Source organism: Sander lucioperca, chromosome 13 (genome assembly GCF_008315115.2).
Source record: "Sander lucioperca isolate FBNREF2018 chromosome 13, SLUC_FBN_1.2, whole genome shotgun sequence".
Classification (NCBI taxonomy): domain Eukaryota; kingdom Metazoa; phylum Chordata; class Actinopteri; order Perciformes; family Percidae; genus Sander; species Sander lucioperca.
Window position 1 is genome coordinate 29903453 of NC_050185.1, and position 20573 is coordinate 29924025.

The 20573-nt window shown below is 42.3% G+C and overlaps 1 protein-coding gene across 4 annotated transcripts in view; it reads left to right on the plus strand.

Moving 5' to 3' along the window:
- Positions 1-1663: 1663 nt before the first annotated feature.
- The window catches only part of nsd1b (nuclear receptor binding SET domain protein 1b), a 34976-nt gene continuing 16066 nt past the window's right edge, over positions 1664-20573 (plus strand). The window contains exons 1-8 of one of the 4 annotated variants that reach the window (XM_036008615.1): positions 1669-1769; positions 1868-1959; positions 3928-4841; positions 8687-8825; positions 11081-11253; positions 11428-15322; positions 18028-18140; positions 19651-19906. In XM_036008615.1, the coding sequence (XP_035864508.1) occupies positions 1714-1769; positions 1868-1959; positions 3928-4841; positions 8687-8825; positions 11081-11253; positions 11428-15322; positions 18028-18140; positions 19651-19906 (5638 nt within the window). In that variant the 5' untranslated portion in view covers positions 1669-1713. Of the gene's footprint in view, positions 1770-1867; positions 1960-2203; positions 2794-3120; positions 3376-3927; positions 4842-8686; positions 8826-11080; positions 11254-11427; positions 15323-18027; positions 18141-19650; positions 19907-20573 lie in introns of those variants that run through there. The other 3 variants (XM_031308044.2, XM_036008616.1, XM_036008617.1) reach the window with 3 other exon arrangements.

Here is a 20573-nt window from a genome sequence, read left to right on the forward strand (position 1 = left end):
AAATTGAACATCTGTTTCAAATGTATGAAGAGAAACAGTCTGCTTCAGCTGAACACCCGAAACAAGACTATTGATGTCATCAGAAGACAAATCATGGAGCTGTGAATAGTAGCACAACTCCTAAGACATCATACAGTACCCATGGTGAATTTACCGGGACATACATTTTATAATTCAGATGTGAGCCCTACGGTAGAGATCCATATGCCCGACACGACTGAAGCGCGGTGTCGCGATGTCATACATCCATGGTTGATGCGCCACGCCCCTGACCGGCAGCTGATTGGACGAATGCGTGTCGTGGGTTTGGCTTCTCGAGAATTTCAACAGATCTAATAAAAATGCTCTGATCAAATGAATGAATTCAGTTTAATGTCCCGCTGCCAATTTATATTGTATCCATATAATGAAAATGGATTCAACCATAAACATAAACTAGAATGTTTACTTTAAATGAAAAAAATAATAATTTTCAGCTATTTCAACGAGAAAATACACATTAAATGAACAACAGCAATGTTAGACTTTTTTCAGTGTACTTTTATTATTTTATATAAGTAAAATATTTTAGTCTTCCACCATTGCTCTTTGTATTTATGTTTGCATCTCATATGACATATTTGATAAAGCTATGATGTTTACTATTGAGACTTAAATGCGTATTAATTATTCATTAACAAGTAAGCTACATTTTTGGTTCTCTGTGGTATCATATCTCTAAGGGGACTTACAGATGTGTTATAATAATTTGTTTTTGAGGTTGAGACTCATAAAGATGCTTCGTCAAATCAAAACCTGGTTTGATGCATCAGTGGAAAGTCCGAGAAGTGGAAATTTGACTGAGAACGGTTGCTCAAAATGAGACTGAAACCACGTTAATGGTAATAATGACGATGACGGCGGTTCTCCGTTCCGCGGCGCTGTTCTGCGAGCTCAATGAACCCGCAGCAGGCCCTGTCCTGTCGGTCTGTCTGCCTGCCTGTCTGTCTCGCTCTTTCTCACCAAAACCTCGTCTGATAAATCGAGGCTTAAAATCAAAACGCATCCTAAATCATCCGTGTTCTCAGCTGAGTATACAAAAAAAACAAACAGGGAAACTGATATTCAGCGAGAGGTTGCAGGAAACGTAAAATATTCACACGAACACGACAGTCCTGCAGAGAGTCGTCTGTTTTGCTGTGGGCTCAACAGTGACCCAGCAGAGGAGGAGGGTTTGCTGTTTTTGCGGCCGTGTCGATCATAACCGCCGTTTTCCATATCGCCTCCCGGTGACAAGTGTGTGTGGGGAGGGGGTATTTTTACACCTGGAAAAAAAACCCTCTACCCGCCCTCCCTGTTCTCACTGACATATCGTCACCACATCTCACCCATAAAAATCAACCACACCAAAGCAGAAATCTCGCAGCTCAGCTCAGTCTCACCGGCCGAGAAGCTGCAGTTGTTTTCCAGCCTTTACCCCTTCGTTTCTGGAATAAATAAACCGTGTTTCCCACTTCACATGCACAAAACCAGCCCAGTCGACGTCTTAATGTGCTAAATGTTTGTTTTTTTTGCTGTTAGACGTGCGTTTGCCACACACATACATACATACATACATACACACACATACACCAGAGGATAACTGTGCCTCATTCCCCCCTTGTCGTGGCACAAACGCTCATAGACAGTGACTTTGGGAGGCATAACATGTAAAGAAAATGTTCCTGTCGTGGCATGGCTGATTCAGTACTCGTAACAGCCTCCAGAAAGACCTCCAGGGCACAGAAGAGGTACGCTTTGAGGCTCAGTTCCTCCGTGGCTGGGTGAACTTTATATCGGGCATATATTAACACTTTGTGGCCTGCTTTTTTTTTTCTCCTCCTCTAAGGCTGGAGGACTCCATTTTGAAGGGACCGGGTGTGCAGCCAGAGACTACACAGCAACTCGTTTCAGAAAAGGAAACCCATCTGTTTTTTCCGGGTAGCCTGCTGAACCATTTCACTGCTTCTCAGATGTGTTAGTGGTGGACATTTTTGAATTACTTCTATTTCTTTATTTTCGACTCCTGGGCGCATGTGTGCTGCCCAAGTGCGTGTCATGGGGGGGGAGGGAGGGAGGGGGGGGGGGCGAAGAAGATGCCAGTTTGTTGGCACAAGTTTGGCATGTGACATGTCATTGGTGACTGTAGCCTGGTTTAGGTTAATAATTGATGCTTGTAATTAATGGGAGGGGCTGGGCGGGTTGGGTTATTGAAGGTGTCGTGTGGTCACCCCGGTGCGTTTCTTTGGTGGCTGTCAGTTCAGATTTTAGAGGGGTTTTTTTCTTGGAAGAGAGATTTACGGCCCCTTCTGTGCTCCATGCTGTGGACCGGCTGGGGAGGGAGGCAGCGGTGACGACTGGCAGTGCGCACAGCAGAGAGAGAGTGACTTTCAAGGGGCAGGCAGAGTCTGCAGGCAGGAAATAGCCATTCAACAGAGCAGGAATATATCTATACACGGCGAATTGTAAAGTTGTAGTTATCACAAAGCAGAAAGGGGGAGTGTCGTTGGAGGAGCACAACACGCCTGAATCTCTATTCCAGGGGCCGCTGGACCAGGTTTTAGCGCATGTAGAGAGGAGGAGGAGGAGGGAGGAGGAGGGAGGTGGTGGTGGTGGTGGAGGGGGCAGTGAGTGAGTACGTTTCACAGGATCCAGGCCTAGTAGTATTGCCGCTGGGACTCTCCTCATCCGCTTTCAAAAAATTGGAAATTGGCACATTTAAACGCCAAAATGAGCGGGTTGAGGGTCATGTTAGTGGTGGCCGACACCGGAATGGTAAGATTCTCGCGACAGATCCCGTGTCATTTGGTGTTTTCTCGGTGATTTTGTTGTTTGATGCACACATAGACTGCATCTGTCGGGGGGGGAGAAGTGTGTGTGTGTGTGTGTGTGTGTGTGTGTGTGTGTCAGTGTCAGTGTGTGTTGGTGAACTTGTTTTGTGTCGTCTCGTTATGTGGCGTTTAGTGTTTGTCTCGCGCAAGCATGGAAGCCACTGTTAACCACGAGCGACACACACACACACACACATGCAGTTGCACACACACACACACACACACACATGTAGTTGCACACACCTATGCGCGCGCGCGCGCACGAACGGGTCCATTTTCTTTCCAGTTTGTGGTTGCATTGCCGGCGTTTTTCACGTCGGCTTGATATCTAACATGACGTGCTATAATTTATTGCCTTAATTGTGTGTGACTACTGTATGCACGCGCGCGAGTTTACAGGCTGCTGACCTTATCATTTTCATCATATCGCGTTGATTTACATCAAAGGCTTTACAGCTGGGGTTGCGGTGTTTTGCGCAGAAGCTCTCCCAAAAAATGTCACATTAGGTCGGTCCGCTCGTCGTCAGTGAGTCTGTTTACGTTTTATTTTGACATCATGTGAAGGCAGATTGTGTTGTTTATCACGGATTTTGGTGTCTGAGCTGTGTCACTTTAAAAAAAAAAATGTCATCACAAGCTGCCTGGGATAACTTTAGATAAGCTGCAGCGATGGTATGACAGATTGTAGATACATGCTGTGCTAAAAAACATGGATAAAGTGTAAAATCAAAACAAATTGATGTAAAATGAATGCAAAGATGTATCTCTTAGTTTTCAACTATTCAGTTAATTGCCAACTATTTTAATCGTTTGAGTCGTGTTTTATGAAAAAAAAGTGAGTTGTGGACAAAATACATTTGAGGACGTCCTCTTGGACTTTGGGAAACACTGATCCACATTTTTCTCAATTTTCTGACTATTTATAGACCAAACAACTAATCGATTAATCGACAAAATAATCAACAGGTTAATCGACAATTCAAATAATCGTTAGTTGCGGCCCTAAAAGTCATCCCAACTTTAATGTTTATGATTTTTTGGTAAGCTCCACTCTGATCATTTTCTGTTCATGTTTTAGGGAGGAACCATGTCAGCATGAGCGGGCCTTACCCAGGCCCTGGCAGAGAAACTCATCAGTCCAGCTGCCCTTTGACCTCCAGCCGAGACCTCTCCGCCCACTCCTGCCCCTCCAGACACCATGACCGCAGGGTTGGGCTAACCATGTCTGCTGCCACCTCCTCCCTCAAGCATGCCTCCGTCTATGGGTTTACACAAAGGGACCACTCCTCCTCCTCCTCTTCTTCTTCTTCCTCCTACAGTCCTCTCAGGAGGCTGCAACATCTCACCACCATGGTGAGCCAGCCTGACCTGGTTCTGCCAGTGAGGGAGCCAGAGAGGAGCTGGGAGTGGGGGGTGAATAAAAAGGAGAGGGGGAAGGGGATGGAGAGGGAGAGGGACTCCTGGGCTGATTGCAATAGCAGTGATTATTCTGGCACCGGGAACACAAGCAGGGAGGAGAGCTTTGGTGGCTCTTCTGCTGGAGAAAAACAACCTGTGGTCCAAACTAGAAGTCGAGATGTGCCAGTAGCCAATCGCAGCGATCCTATGGTCTCCGAGAAAAAGACAGAAGGTTGTTTCTCAGGCCCGCCCAGCCCGGCCTTCTCTCTCGATAGCAACAGCCCCTTCGCTAACGGCTTCCTCCACTTTGAATCCTCTTTGTTTGAGGACGACGACAATGATGCAGAGCGCGACACCGTGTCACCTCTGGGAGGAGGCTTGCAGGACAAACAGGAGAGGGCGGGGAATGATCTTCAATCCACTCCTGGACACTTGAATTCAGACTGCAAAGATGCTACCCTGTCGTCAGCTAAGGTGGTCACCCGGTCCCAGTCTTCGGGTCAGCGCAGGAGATACTGGGACGGCTCAGATGACGAGTGGGAGAGCGACACCGAGCTGTTCCTGTTTGGAGATAGTCCCTCAAGGCATTCAATGGCAAGTTGTATCCTTATTACCCAAGTAAACAAAATAACAGCTTTCAGGCCCCCCCCCCCCAATGTTTTCACACGCAAACCCTGAGCATGACATAGCCTACTGAACACCTGCAGTGCCTTTCACCTGTTGTAACAGAATATCAGTCATTGTGAATAATGGTTGGGCTCAGGTGAGACACGGCTCCACAACTATAGCTCTGTCATTGATAAATATGGGTGTCTAAGGAACTAAAAGAAAACATTCAGCTTTGGTATTCAGACTGTGAGGGGAGCTGAATGGGGGCTCATTGAGGTAATTTAGGTACTTAAAAAACCCTTAGCGCCTGAATGCAAAAATCAAACTCCTTCGCTGAGTCATAACTTAGTCAAATCTGAAGACACAGACATGATACACACGTTTAGATTCAGTGTGACTTTCACGTTCTGAGGATATCAGTATCTCAGATGTACATCACAAATAAATGTCCTTACATTTGCTTAGACGTTGTAAAAAAAAAAAAAAGATGCTCCTTTTAATTCCACAACTTGCCTGAGAATCATCACTTTTTCGAGTTTTCTTCAGTATCAAAGTAATCCAGTGATAGTTGTCTGTACATCCATGGGTATACTGCAAACAGGAGCTGCTAATAGCTAATTCGACATACTTTTAATGGTTCTACTTTGACAAAATGTTAACTTTATATAGGCGAAAAGAAGGGGGCTTAAGTTGTTGATGTCTTAGAAGTCAGACAAAGAATTATAATTTTATGTGACAAAATCCAGTAATATTTTTTTTTTTTCTGTTGAATGCGTCTATATATTTTTTGACAGCAATGAGGCTCAATGTCCCATCAACATGGTTTGTGTATTGCTGGAGACACTTTCTTCTATCTATTTATATACAGATATTTACTGTGTGTTGATAACCTGTGGACATACAGACAAAAACATATTTTAAGCAATTAAATCAATCAATTCTGTGCAAAGTGTCCGACTTTGAAAACACCGGACCCGTAACTTGTATTCATTGTCACAGGTTCTGCTTTTGTTTCCACTGTTCTCTGCCTGCTTTGGGAACACTTGTTCAAAGAAATGTTTGGCACAGCCAACAAAAGCCTCCATGTATCCACATGTGGCAGTAGCAACAGCAAGGACACAATTAGCAGATTTTTATGATGCGCTGATGGCAAGGTCACAAAAACACCTATTTAGTTTAACAAATCACAGTTTTTAGTGTCCTGTAGTTTAAAGAATCTTACCTTATCTGACCAACGCAACTACCTGGAAAAACCTGTGTTAAGAGGTAGTTGGAATGATGCTACCCTGAATCTGTAATTGGGCTCTAATCAGACTCTGCTTGGGGCCTATATGTACAGAAAACGACAGGTTGTGGTTTTATAGTTAGATCCTGGAGATTGTCGGCAATGTGAGGTTACCAGGCAACCAGTGGAGACCCCAGTTTTTGTATGGATTAAACAAACATAATCTAATGTGTTAATTAGTAAGCTGTAGAAGTGTTGCTAGGTGGATTGTTTTGACTGTGTGGACAGAGCCAGGCTAGCGGTTTCCCACTGTGTATTCCTAGCCTAGCCTAGACTAGGATTTTTTTTTTAAACATATTTCAAGACGTTTTTAAAACGGTTGGATATTTAGACTCTTTCTTTAGTCGTTATGCTAAGCTAAGCTAACCAGCTGCTGGCTGTAGCTTCATATTTAGCATACAGACATTTCTGTCTGGTCATGAAAAACTCATCCACAAAGTTAAATAAGTGTGTTTCCTAGAATGTTGAAGCATTTCCTTAAGAAATGTATCCGTTATGGTGTTCCCCAGGGATTTTAGGACCACTGTTATTTTCTGTGTATATGCTGGAACTGGGTCACATATTTCAGTACCACCATATTAGTTAGCATATTAATATCCTTAAAAGGAACATTGATCATGATATGATTTCTATGTGGCTTTTTCCTACAAGTGTTGTACAATTATAACATTCTTATGCAGATTGATTTTTAACAATTTATTCTGGCTTTGTGATATACAATGGTCAAAAATATAAAGATAAAACTTTATTGAGCTCCAGAAGGGAAAAAACGCACAAAGACCAGCCAGTTTGTTGCCAGTTCAAGCTGTCACGTTCAGTTCAGTACAAAACTAGGCTAGATTATAAAGTTAATAGCTAAGCAGACTACTATTTACTACAAATATTCAGTGTTAAAGATTAATTTGTACATGTACTAAACGCCTCTACAGGCTAGCTTTTCCCCTGCTTCGTGTTTTAATACCAAGCTAAGCTAATCATCTCCTGGTCGTAGCTTTAGAAAGATATGACATATTGACTTTCTAGTCACACTCTAGAAAAACTGAATAAGCATATTTTCCGAAATGTTGAACTATTCCTTTAAAATGCTCCAGCCAAGGTTACATCATAGCAGCAGCCAGTATTGGCCCTCTGGCCATTCCTGCTTCATGCCGGTCATAACTCATGCCTGCTCATATACCCCGCTAGTCCTCTCAACCTGCTGCTGTGAGCAATTACTAACATTAACACAAAGGATATAGTAGCCACTACTGCAATCAGGTTGTGACATTCTTCTACTGTGATTTGTGTTATGGTTTGAAACCTGTTGTGGAACAAGAGAGGACTAAAATTAGACCTCAGAAAAAAGCCTGTAGAAAACATTGGTGGTCAGAAGCTAAAACCTTTGATCCATTATGCAGTGTTATATGTATAAAAGAAGTTTTTTTTTTTTATAAGATTGTATTCAGATTTGTCAGTATACATATATATTTTAACACAAAGGTTGTAGCTAAATAACTTTCATTTCACAGCCTTTATCTTTGTTTTAATGCTGGATTCAGACTACACAATATTTCTAATCAAAACTTTCCGTCATTTACGACACACGTAATTAAATGATAAAGGAAGTGCTAGGAAACGACTTACAGGAACAAGAATGTAAACAAACCAGATGACATAATACTCTCATTTGCATGTGTGATGTCATAGTGCATCATTTGCATAAAGCTTTTTGGTAAAGGGAAAGACACCCCGTCCTGTTGGCGAAGAGCCGCGAACTGTGATTACTGTGAGCAGCATGCACAGGAATTAATTACAATATAATATATCTCGCTTTGTCTAAAGTTGATAAATTTGTCACAAGTTTTTTTTTTTAATAAAATTGCTAAGAGGATCTGAAAAATCGCTAAATCTAGCAAGGAAGTTGCCAAGTTGGTAACACTGGTAATGAGGCGTCCCAGATGGATGTCGTGCACTATGACACACTACACGGGATAAAACTTCTGCCGGGTTGGGATAGAATAGGGGTGGTATCGTGGAGTCTGAACCTAGCATAAGGTATGCACCTCACAGTTGGTTCACATTTCCTGCCACAACAGTTAAGGCAAAAACCCAGAGAAGCTGAGACACATCAAGCAAGGTCAGAAAAATCTTACAGGTAAACAAATCCCCAGCAGCCTCCTATTTTGGCCTCAGAGCTTTAAAAATAAACAAGATCTTCTCATTGGTTAGCGATTTGCACTGTTGAAGTAGTTACTACTTTGGTTGATTTTCATAAATGTAATATTTATGATTTTTTAATACACAGTCTTGGAGGATCAGCAGGTGTTTGACAAAGGCTGACATGTATGATCATCAGCCGTGAAATGTCACATTATGGCTTATGCAACATGTCAATGTTAATGTCTTTCAAAGTAGAGTAAATGCACATCAGTGGGTCACGATGTTGAAATGACAAGAGCGGCCAACACACATGTAGTTCTGATACAGAACATTTGGTGAGAACACAAAACCTGTCATTTTCATTCGTCTGATTTTTCTTTCTTCATTGTCATGTTGTCGACAGCAGAGCAGCCTCAAGAAAAAGTCTTTGCCGCCTGTAAAGTTTTTAGAGGGTGAAGTTATTTGGGCAAAGTTCAACCGAAGACCATGGTGGCCCTGTGAGGTGACCGTTGACCCTGCACAGGGAATCTATCACAGAGTAAAAGGTGGGCCTGAGACATTGTTGACTTTATGTGATTACCTACATTGTATATGGGTTGTTTTCAATTGTGTGATATGCTCTATGGATTGTTTGGTAGCCAGTTAATTGACAACCCCAGCTTGAACAGTGATTAGCAATATCTGCACGTTATCTCTAGGTTAACTATATCGGCCACAGCACTTAAGTGCACTGTACCTCAAAGTGTTGTGTGTCGACCAAAGCGTTTTTCCTTGGCCAGCCGACCAATTACAGGGAAGGGGAGGCAGGACAAATACCAAAAAGATCAACCGTCACATCCAACATTGGAGTGCTAATCAACAATGCAGAAGAAATTAATACTGCTGGCAACATAGACCGGTGGGTCCGTCCTCTCTCCCTAAGTGCTTCAGCCTTCCCTTTATCCAGAGCAAGGGCCAGAGCAAGTACTCTACTTTGTGCCAACATTTTTACTTCGGCAGATATTCCGTATCAAAGCAACTATACACAACCAAAGTGTTTCAGCAAAAAAAAATGTGCCTCCAAAGCACTCTCAAGCACTCCCAGCTGGCCGTTTTCATAAACCGCCTGCTGTTTACAGCTGGGAAAAAAACACTTTGGTAGACACACACAGCCTTATTAGCAAAGCCTTATAGCCACCAGCTATTGTCTGACCAATCAGAATTTGGTCGACCAAGAGCATATCGACCAACCAACCGGAAGGTGCAGCCCCAACCAATACATCAAAAAGCTGATAAGATTGTCTGGGATAATAATTTAGGACATAATAAAGGATGCATGCGGAAAACACATGCAGAAATGTGTAGTTATGAATGAATATTTTTTTATTATTGTGTCATGCATATATGACAGCCCACACAGGTTTACAAGACACCATTACCTAGGACAAAGGACCAGATGCCAAAGTAACCACATACCCTAAACAAATAAACCTTCTGCTCTTTTCAAGCTTTAGAAACAAAAGTCGCCAACTTATAAATACTAAATTTAAACAACCACTCCAATTGGTCATCATCCATGCACTAGAACATTTCAGGATTTTGGACAGACATTTCATGTAAGATCGGTGTTCTTAACTTATCATAATTCGGACAATACAAAAGAAAATACAAAATGTAGTTATAATATATGAATATATATAATAATGTATGTAGTTATAATATGAACTGTTCTATTTCCTACAGTTGGCATGTCAAATGTCATATATGGTCAGGTTACCAAATGGAGAGAACCATTTATTTTTTATTTTTTTTAATATCCTCAAATTAGATCGTAATTTAAGCCCAATTCAGACCAAAGATTTGCGACGAGACGCGTTCAAACTTGCAACGAGCCGGTCTGCAGCGTTCTAAACCCTGCCAGTTCACACCAATGAGACGAGACGGTGTATCATCTCCATAGCAACTACTCTTTTTTTGTAGCTGGATATATCATTTGTTGTGCCTAAATATGAATGTGGATAACGTTACAGATCGTGAGATGCTTGCTACAGTTAGATTTCTAGTGATGAATCGGCGAAAATACGTTTTATTTTTCTGTTTCGGGGCTTTGTCTTAGGCGCTCTCTCTCTTCAGTCTTTCTCTAGCTCGCACGACCGTCTTGACTGACTTCTCTATTGGCTGTTGAAACAGGTGACGTCCCTTACGTTCTAAAACCAGCCTCTGGAGACTGGACCATCTGTCGCAGGCACCACCATCAGCTGGTTTGAATCGAGCTGAGACGGGCCGGTTCAGACCGCTGGAACCTTTCTCTGCGACGTTCTAAAACGGTTTTGTCTTTTCGCGAATCTTTGGTCTGAACTGGGCTTTAGAATAAAATTCTCACATTTTCTCACATTGCCATCTAAAACCACATTATACTTTCAACCAATGGATCTTGTCCTTCCCTTTTGAAAGCGGTTATTTCAAGCACTTGCATGCGCTGACATGTACACTGACCGCATTATGCTTTCATGCTAGAATACTTAAGACTTTTTTCAGTTTAAGTCTAGTCACAAACACCGAGGTATGCCACAAACTGCTGGAATTGTGGGTTTAAGTTTATTTTCACTGTCTAGTAAATCATTTGGCCATGTAACAATATGTCATGCTCAAAATTCTGACACTAGTATGCACATTTGATTGTGGTTATGTAAAGAGTTTAGTGTTCTAGCATTTTAAAGCTCCCTTTGCTTAGTTGATGCACTTGTGTACTTCCTGTGCACGATGATGTAGTTTAATATGCGTCTTATGAGATTGACGCTGATGTTTGTTATTGTCTTAGAACCCAGTGACCGGCCCTGTCGGCTCTACCATGTCAGGACCTTTGGGGAGCCTGTTGAGCTAACCTGGGTGGAGGAAAAAGCAACTCACAGTTTCCACGGAGGCTTTGAATTTGAACAGCTCACCCTACTGCGCCGGAGGGGGAAGCAAAGGGAGCAGAACTACAAATACACTGTAATTACTATTTTATGAATGATGAGTCTCTACTTGCATGCCTTAAAAAGAAGTTGGTCAAAAGCATCATCGTTGGTGGGTGATCATCGTGTTGGACAAAAGAAAGTTTGCAGTTTTTTCTGTAAGCCGGTATGTTATGTGACGATTGAGCAGTGTGCCTTTATCTTTCTGCAGATTGCGAAGCGTTTTCAGGACTCTTGGAAATTGAGTGTGGCGGAAGCTGAATTTGTTCTCCAAGAGCGATCCAAAATGGCTTCCTCCATTACTTCGTTGATAGATGATGCCTTCCACGACACTCCCACACCGGAAAGAGAGAACAAGGCACGTCCCATCTTTCCTCTCTCTACTTCACCCACCCTTCCTGAGACTTCGCACATGACCAATGGATCCAATTCATCCCCAATTACAACTCCAGCAAAGCCAAGCACTTTAAGGAAATATTCTGGCAAGAAGAAACCAAGTAAATCAAAGGACATAAGTACTAAACACTCTAAAAAGACATTGCGTAATAGCCCTGACCAATCAGATAGAGACAATGGAGAGTGCCCATATTCTGACCTCGACTCAGTCCCTAAGATTTTGTGTCCTAATGCACTTGAACGTCAGTCTAAGCTAGTTCCAACACAGCCATCTGTTACAGTTGTCAAAGAGGTAAAGAAGCAGCCAGAGATTCAGAGTGGTCTTTGGTTCAGTAAATCAAGCAAAGACAGACGACCTAAAACAACCAGCCCGATGCCAGACCGCACTCTCTTTAGCAAGGTCCCCTGTAAGAAAAAGAACTCATCTGTTGTAAGTAAAAAGTCACTGGTTCCTAGTGCCTCCTCTTCCAGTGGTGCGTCCAGTGACCAGTCAGGATTGTCAGAAAAGCATAAGACTCTGGTACCTGCTGAAACAAATATTTCACCTGAACAGTCAGGACATTTGAAATGTAAAAACACACCGGTTGCTAAAAGGCCTTTTGGTACAACTGGCAGTCCCACTGACCAGTCAGGATTGCCAGATAAGCATAAGACTCTGGTACCTGCTGAAACAAATCTTCCACCTCAACAGTCAGGACATTTGAAGTGTAAAAAACCCCTTGTTGCTAATAATCCTTTTGATACAACTGGCAGTCGCAGTGACCAGTTAGAATTGTCGGACAAGCATAAGACTCTGGTACCTGCTGAAACAAATATTCCACTTAAACAATCAAGACATTTGAAGCGTAAAAACACCCCGGGTGCTAAAAGGCCTTTTGTTACAACTGGCAGTCCCACTGACCAGTCAGGATTGTCAGAGAAGCATAAGACTAAGGGACCTGCTGAAACAAATCTTTCACCTGAACAGTCAGGACATTTGAAGTGTAAAAACACTGCGGTTGCTAATAGGCCTTTTGGTACAACTGGCAGTCCCACTGACCAGTCAGAATTGTCGGACAAGGATAAGACTCTGGCACCTGCTGAAACAAATATTCTACCTGAACAGTCAGGACATCTGAAGCGTAAAAACAGCCCAGTTGCTAAAATGCCTTTTGGAACAACTGACAGTCGCACTGACCAGTCAGGATTGCCAGATAAGCTAAAGACTCTGGTACCTGCTGAAACAAATATTCTACCTGAACAGTCAGGACGTTTGAAGCATAAAAACACTGCGGTTGCTAATAGGCCTTTTGGTACAACTGGCAGTCCCACTGACCAGTCAGAATTGTCGGACAAGGATAAGACTCTGGTACCTTCTGAAACAAATGTTCCACTTAAACAATCAAGACATTTGAAGCGTAAAAACCCCCCGGTTGCTAAAAGGCCTTTTGGTACAACTGACAGTTGCACTGACCAGTCAGGATTGCCAGACAAACGGCAGTCGCTAGTGTCTGTTGATACTGGTTTGCTTTTTGACAAGTGTAAATTTTCAAAGAGCAGAAAGACAGTCAGTAATACAGTTGACACTGTGTCTGAATCATTGTCTGACCAATTAAGTAGCTCAGATGTTAAAAAGGCCTTGGAGCCCAGTCCAGTCAGTTTCAATGACTTATCCAGGTTGAGTGTAAAGAGAGTCAGTCGAACTCAACATTCGGACACGATGGAAAATAAAAAAGTCCATGTAATTGACAGGATTTCTGACCAAGCAGAAGAAAAAGAAAGCAACAAGACTCCTGCGTCCACTTTGAATGTTGACTCTACTGACCCATTAGCAAGGCTAGAAAAGCAAACAATTATTGTCTCTAAGTGTAGGCTGCCCTTTGTCAAATTAATACGCAAGGACATCAAAGGTAAGAAGTTCCTAAATTCCAGTGTAACCATTAGTCCCAATGACCAACCTAGATGTACAAAGAATGAAAAAACACCAGATACTAATGTGAGTAAAAAGTCCTCTAAACAATCAGATTGGGTGGGTGACAAGGCAAGTGTCTCCATAGATCAGGCAATAAGTTCAGAATCCATAAAGGTCTCAGTTAAGAAGTTGAAAGCAAGTGGTGGGACTGGTATTCTTCGTCTCTCGTCAGAATCATCACAAGGTAAAACTATCATTGCCTCAGATGTGGCAAGTGTGTCTGATGAGTTAGGTAGCCCAGAAACGGAAAGGGTACCAGGTTTAAATGTAAGCCCAAGCAATGTGACTTACTCATCCTCTAACCAATCAGAACAGTCTAAAGTTAAGAAGCCCCCTGCATCTAATGTAACAAGCATGTCATCTGACCAGTTAGGCAGCTCAGAGAAAAAAAATTCATCTGCCACTAGTACAGCTTTTACTACAACTCCTCTACCTTCTCACCGGCACGGGGATTTAGTATGTAGGGAAGCGCATGTGCCCGAAGGCCTGTCTTCTGCGAAATCCAAGAAAGTTGTCCACAAATCAAAGCAAGTACCAGATGAAGTCAAAAAAGTCCATGAACCGCCTGCCCACCTCCCAGCCAGCAGTCGGCTGATGACCAGAGCCCTGAAGGCCATGCAGGAGGCGGAACAGAAAAAGCGTGAAAAAGCCAGAAAGGAGTCTGAGCAGAAAGAACTTCTGAATCCATACAGAAAAGCTGATGACCTTGTATGCAACTCTGCACGCAAGTCCAAAGACCTTTGCACTAAAATAGAATCTGTTAAATCATATTCTAATAACAATGGTAAGTGTGATCAGGACACTATTTCTAGCTGTAGCAGCACCCCTTTGACGTTTACTGATTCAGTTGACTTTGAAGTTGATGTCAAGAGCGAAGATGAAGACCTCTCAATATCCTCAACTCCACCAATGGACTTCATACCCCTTACTTCTAAGGTAAAGGCAAAGAAGGAAGATCATTCCTCTGACGTACACTCCTCGTCCTCACCTTCATCACCATTTTCTTTTATGAATGCCTTTAAAAACGTGGATGAGGTATCCTTCCAGTCCCTGACAAATGAGGGCGATGGTAAAGCCGTCTCTTTCAAACCAGACACAAACTACAAGTTCAGCACTTTTCTCATGATGTTGAAGGACTTGCATGACACTAGAGAGCGAGAGGGGACCCCCTTAGAACTGGAAATTGGGCCACCAAGTGCACATGTGAAGGAGGAACCCTTGGTGATGCCTGGGGAGGCTACACCTGCAGTCCAAGATCCACAAATTGAACATGTTAATACAAATTCAAATTCCATTCCAGACAAAATTGAAATCAAACACAATGAGGAGAGCACAAGTCAGACGTCCAAGAGGCTCTATAACAGGAGGGGCAGCTCCACTGGGGTAAAAAAGAAAGCCAACCGCCAAGTGCCTTGTCGTCCTGCCAGGTCTGGACCTGGTATTCCAGGAGTGGAGTTTTTGCCAGCAATGGACTTTACATCAGGAGTGAATTGCTCATCAAGAGTCCAGTCCCTGTTAGGCATACAGACCAGCAGCTGGAAGAGGCAGGCTGGAGGTGGTGAAGGAGTAGCTGGGGAGGAGAAAGCGGAGGAAAGGTGGAGCAGAGTAAATGAGAATCTACAGAACATGGTGCCTTTGGAGCAGAGGGGATGCAACACTACACTGTGTCTGGAACAGCCGAATGGCCTTGTTGCAGACTGCACTGAGACTAACACAAGCTTGATGCACAACACTGGAGAAGGCGACAAAGCTCCAAAAGGTAAGGACAGTCTAGTTTACTGTCTGCCAGATGTAGTACACGTTGTGTAATGCGTTATTGTAGTTTGGCCTACTGATATGGCAAGCAATTTGCGTCAAAAAAGGCACTCTTTCTCAGAGTCATAACTCAGTCAAGTCTTAACACAGAAATTATGCACATATCTTTAGATTTAGTGAGACATCCACTTTCCGAGGATATTATTATCTCAGATGTCCATTGGACAATTAACATCCATCAATTGACTTAGAAATCATAGAAAAAAGCTGCTCCTTTATAACTCTAGAACTTGCCTGGGAATTAGAGAAGTCAACGGTTAATCATTTAACCATCACATTTATTTTTAACTGGTTACGCATATCAATCTATAGGTTAAAATGAGAATAGCTGGAACACCTTAAAGTGAGCTTGTGCCAGAGTTGTTGCTAGCTTCGGGGCTAAGCCCCTTCACTTAAATCAGGTGGTAAGAAAGACACGGGAACTTGGCTTGGGTCTTGGGGAGTTGTAGCATTTATTCACCAACAAATAATCTAAATTGTACACATACTGTCTACGTTTTACAGCTATAACGTAACTACTAACTTTATATTCTCTCTCTCTCTCTCTCTCTCTCTCTCTCTCTCTCTCTCTCTCTCTCTCTCTCTCTCTCTCCACACAACCTACAAGTTATTCCTCAAATGAGCTTGCTACTTGTAAAACACATTTTTGTTTTAAAAAAAACATCTTAATAGAGCTCAACAGTGACCGCCCACTATTTTTCGGCTCTGTCTCTGGAAGTGTTTTTCCTCATTAAATTGTGTCATTGACGTTTTGAAAATTGCTTAGCCTATATATAGAGTTTTAAGTCTGGAACCAAGCCAACCAGCTACGAGATGAATAGTGAGCATAACACATTTGATTCGGCGCAAAAAAACATTTTGAAAACGTCAAAAAAGACAAAGGTACAAGACCGTGTACAGAAACTATCAGAGACTTCAATGGTAGAAGCTCGCTTTAGCCGTTCGCGGTTTCGGTAAACTTTTCTATGGTAACAGCGAGTTGGACCAATCAGAGACGTTGCTGTTACGCTTAGGATTGTGGGTAGTGTAGTTTTTCTCCATTAAGTCGCAGATGTTTTTCTTCAAACAAGGTTGATTTCATACGGACTTGTAGCTTCTACAGGAGCAGAAACCTTCGTTTCACAACCACGTAGCTCGTGGTCAGTCTACCTCGGATGGTTTAGACATTATGACTGATATTCTAAATCCTTATGGAGAAAATCAATGGGATTTTTACTTCCGGAGTCGGCTGTGGGCGGGACTGTTGAGGTCTATTCCCCTGATGTTTAGACCCGGCAGGGAGTGACTTGGTGGGCTGCCGGGCTTGCAATTCATAGTTTTCAGTCACGTGACTGATGCGGAGACCTGGAGGGCAAAACACACTGGGAACTCCATAGAGCTGCCGCACAAATCTTCATCTTTTACAACCCACAAGTGTTTAGATCACCTCTCAAAATAGAAAAAAACAATGATTTTTATACAAACTGCAACACATGTGACCCATATACAGCACCCACTGCGGTGTTTGTCATTTAAGTGTGTGTATTTCAACTAGATAGCGCACTAGCTAGCTATGCTGCTCTTTGACTCCACGTTCATAACATGTTATCGTAACTTACCACTGCTCATTTGAAAAGGCTGCTGCAAGAAAATGTGTCGTTTATGTTATAAAATGTGTGTTTGAATTGCATTTTGTTATGCAATTCTGTCTGTCGTTGGACACGTTTCTGGAAGGATGGCTCGCTAACGTCAGCTACGCTAGCTAACACTAGCAGTCAGAAACAAACATCTATGATCCATTGTCTGTTTGATAATCTACACGTTTTCTTGCGGTGGCCTTTCTAAAATTAGCAGTGGTAAAAGTTACTATAATCCGTTACGATAAAGGAGTTAATAAGCAGACCGAGGTAGCTAGCGTAGTTAAAAGCTGAGCTGATTCGTTAGCAGACAGTGGAGGGCAGCTTCTTTTTGCCCTCCAGGCGCGTTTCCATACTGCCGTGACATCACGTGAAATCTATAAATATACTGGCGGAAATCCTGCAGCTCTGACCACCAGCTGCTGGACAGCTTTCACAAACGAAAGCTACATCACAACTACACAACTACGTGTGTTTTTAAGAAATTAATTATGAATAGTAGAAATCAGCAGTCATTGGTAAAATAAACTGGAAGCTTAGCATTAAATGCGCAGATTTCAAATCAGTGCAAATACTGAGGACCTTGGCAAGCTGTTGCTCTTCTTGGTCTTCATGGTTTTTTTTTTGTGATACACAAATGGTATAGGTTGCTTCCATCTGCTAAGCTATGTACCAGTGTTTTTTTGTTTGCACAGGAGTATTTTCTCCAGTTTTGGGTTTATGCGGCACAAAGGAATCTACTCGAAGCTAATGACAGGAAACAACCCCAAAACTCATAGTACTGTGGTTGTATACAGATAACCAGCAGGCTGTCAAGTTGGAGTGCCGAGCATAAGAAAAAGGCAGTTGTCTAAAAGGGTCCAAAGGGACACCTCAAACTGTCATTTAACCATCATACTAAATATGTGTGCCCATGGTATTAGCGTGATAAGATAGGATACAATAGTCTTCTTGTTTATATCACTGCATGTTACACACTATAAACAACAGGGATTAAAAAAAGATAGTGTCCTTTCTTATATATCTTTTTCAGCACATAAGCGAATAAGAAAACCAAGCAAGAGGCTGATCGAATGGACTGAAGAGTATGATCAGATTTTCTCCACCAGGAAGAAAACCAAAAAGCCTCTCCAGTCGATCGGAAAGGTAAAACTCATACAAAGTAAGATCTGCTGTAACTTTATAATTACTAGGGGTGTAACGGTACACAAAAATCACGGTTCAGTACGTACCTCGGTTTTGAAGTCATGGTTCGGTTCATTTTCGGTACAGTAAGGTACAGACAAGTAAAGTAAAGAAGCAGGTGCTTGTTGTTTATTATTAATATTCCTAGCATTGTCTGTTGTGACAGGAATTGTAGTTACTGGCATCTCCAACTTCCACTCCAACAATGCCCTCTGCCAGATTTGTGCTCGTGTGTTGTTCATAAATTGGCCGAGTTTGCAGAACATGGCTTACCATGTTCCACTCAGGTGATGTGATGGTCAGTCACTGTTAAGTAGCTCCGCTGCTATAAAAACACCAATGGCATTTGTCATTGCTTTGCCCGATCTGAATTACCTGTTTAACCCTTGTGTTGTCTTCCCGTCGATCTGCAACTTTTAGTTTTTCTGTGTCAAAATTTAAAAGTAAAATTGGTCGACACTTTTTCTCACTTTTCCTTACAAGTTTTTTTTGGTCACTTTTTCCGATGTTTTTGTTGGGGTTTTTTTGCGCTTTTTTGACATTTTCTTTTTTTCCCACTTTTTTAAAATCTTTTTTTAGACATTTTGTCAATTTTTTCAATGTTCTCGTATCATTTTTTTTCTTCCAAAATGCTATAAAATTGATTAAAACACCCAAATTCAATGGAAGTAGTGAACTGATCATTTATTTTACGGAACCATCCACGTTATTTTATCTTTTTTGACAATGTGGTTGAAAGAAACCCAAATTTTCTGATATAGAAACTTTTTGAAAACGGGTCAAATTTGATCCGAGGACAACATGAGGGTTAAATGCCGAGGGGAGCTGCGTTTGCACTACGCTCGTTTGTTTCCTTGTAGCATCGATATTCACGTTTGCGTGGTGCCGTTTTAAGTGAGTTAACAAGTTTGACGTGTTGTCAGAAACATACCCGATCACTAATGAGCAATGTCGGCACACTACTTTCGTCTTATCCACTTGTTTTTGTCCGTTGTTGTATTTCACCGGGAAACCGGAGTTTTCCCAAAAAGGAGACCTTAATGATAACGGAGGGTCTTCAAGCTCTGGCTTCTCTACATTGGCCATTACGCTAGCTAACGAGAGGCTTGGCTGGTATAAGCATACTGTGTGTAAGCGCTCAAAGTGCAGGGCGGAGACTTAACAAACTTTTGGTTCGCCACTTAATATGTTCGTGTGGGAACTCGGAATTGAAGTATGTTCCACACGCAAAAGAAGCCTAATCATTTCTGTTAAAGATTGCATTCTGTGTACCGTTCCGAAAATCCTGTACCGTTCCGAAAGTCCTGTACCAAAACGGTCCGGTACGAGTACATGTACCGTTATACTCCTAATAATTACATGTTGTTATATAAGCATATGGCATTAAGCATCCAATATCACTTGTTTTTCAGCCACACATGAAGCTCGTATCACTGATTTGACAATGAAATCACGTCATTTGTTTTCTCAGGCCACTCAGCCCATTTCGTCAATGTCCAAACCCCCGGGATCGGACAACAGCACACACGACCACCCATCCTTGAGCTTACTTCCTGAAATACAGACGCCACCTCCTGAGGAAATTGCTGCAACAACGCCCTCTGAACTGCAAATTCCCAGCACTGAAAACGCAACCCCCCAAGATGCACCGGTGCTTTCCATCGACACACTAACCCCTCCTCCTGAAGCTGACCCCTCGCCGTCAGAAGGCCTCATCAAAGGCAACGGTGAGGAAGTGTTTGTGTTTCTTTCTTTGCTATTTTATGCGTACAAAGTTACAAAGACTGTCTGGGAAACCAAAGTAAAGTCTTCTGGGTAAATGTCAATACACTACATGGCCAAGCGAATGTGGACACCTGATATCTAATCTGCTGCTATAAAAGCCTGCACTCTTTTCCGGGAAGGCTTTCAACAAGATTTTGTATGCTGGCTCTGGGGATTTGCCCCATTCAGCCATAAGAGCATTAATTAGGCCTGCCACTGATGTCGGGCGGTAAGTCCTGGTCCACAAATGTGTTGGCTGTGGTCAGGGCTCTGTGCAGGCCGAACCAAATCTTCCACACCAAACTGGAAAAACATTTCTTTATTGTCCTCGCTTTATGCATGTATTGCCATGTTGAAACAGGAAATGGATTAATCTGTTGATTATTTATTTATAATAGTGAAAATATTGAGAAATGGCGTCACAATTACCCAGAGCCCAAAGTGACACCTTCACAATGTTTGTTTTGTCCAACCAACAGTCCAAACCTCAACATTATTACTAATACATTAACATTATTCAAATTATATAAAAAGGAAAAGCAGCAAATCTTCACATTTGTGAAGTTGGAACAATAAAATGTTTTACCTGAAAAATGACTGAGGGGGTCGTAAGATTATTAACTGGAGAGC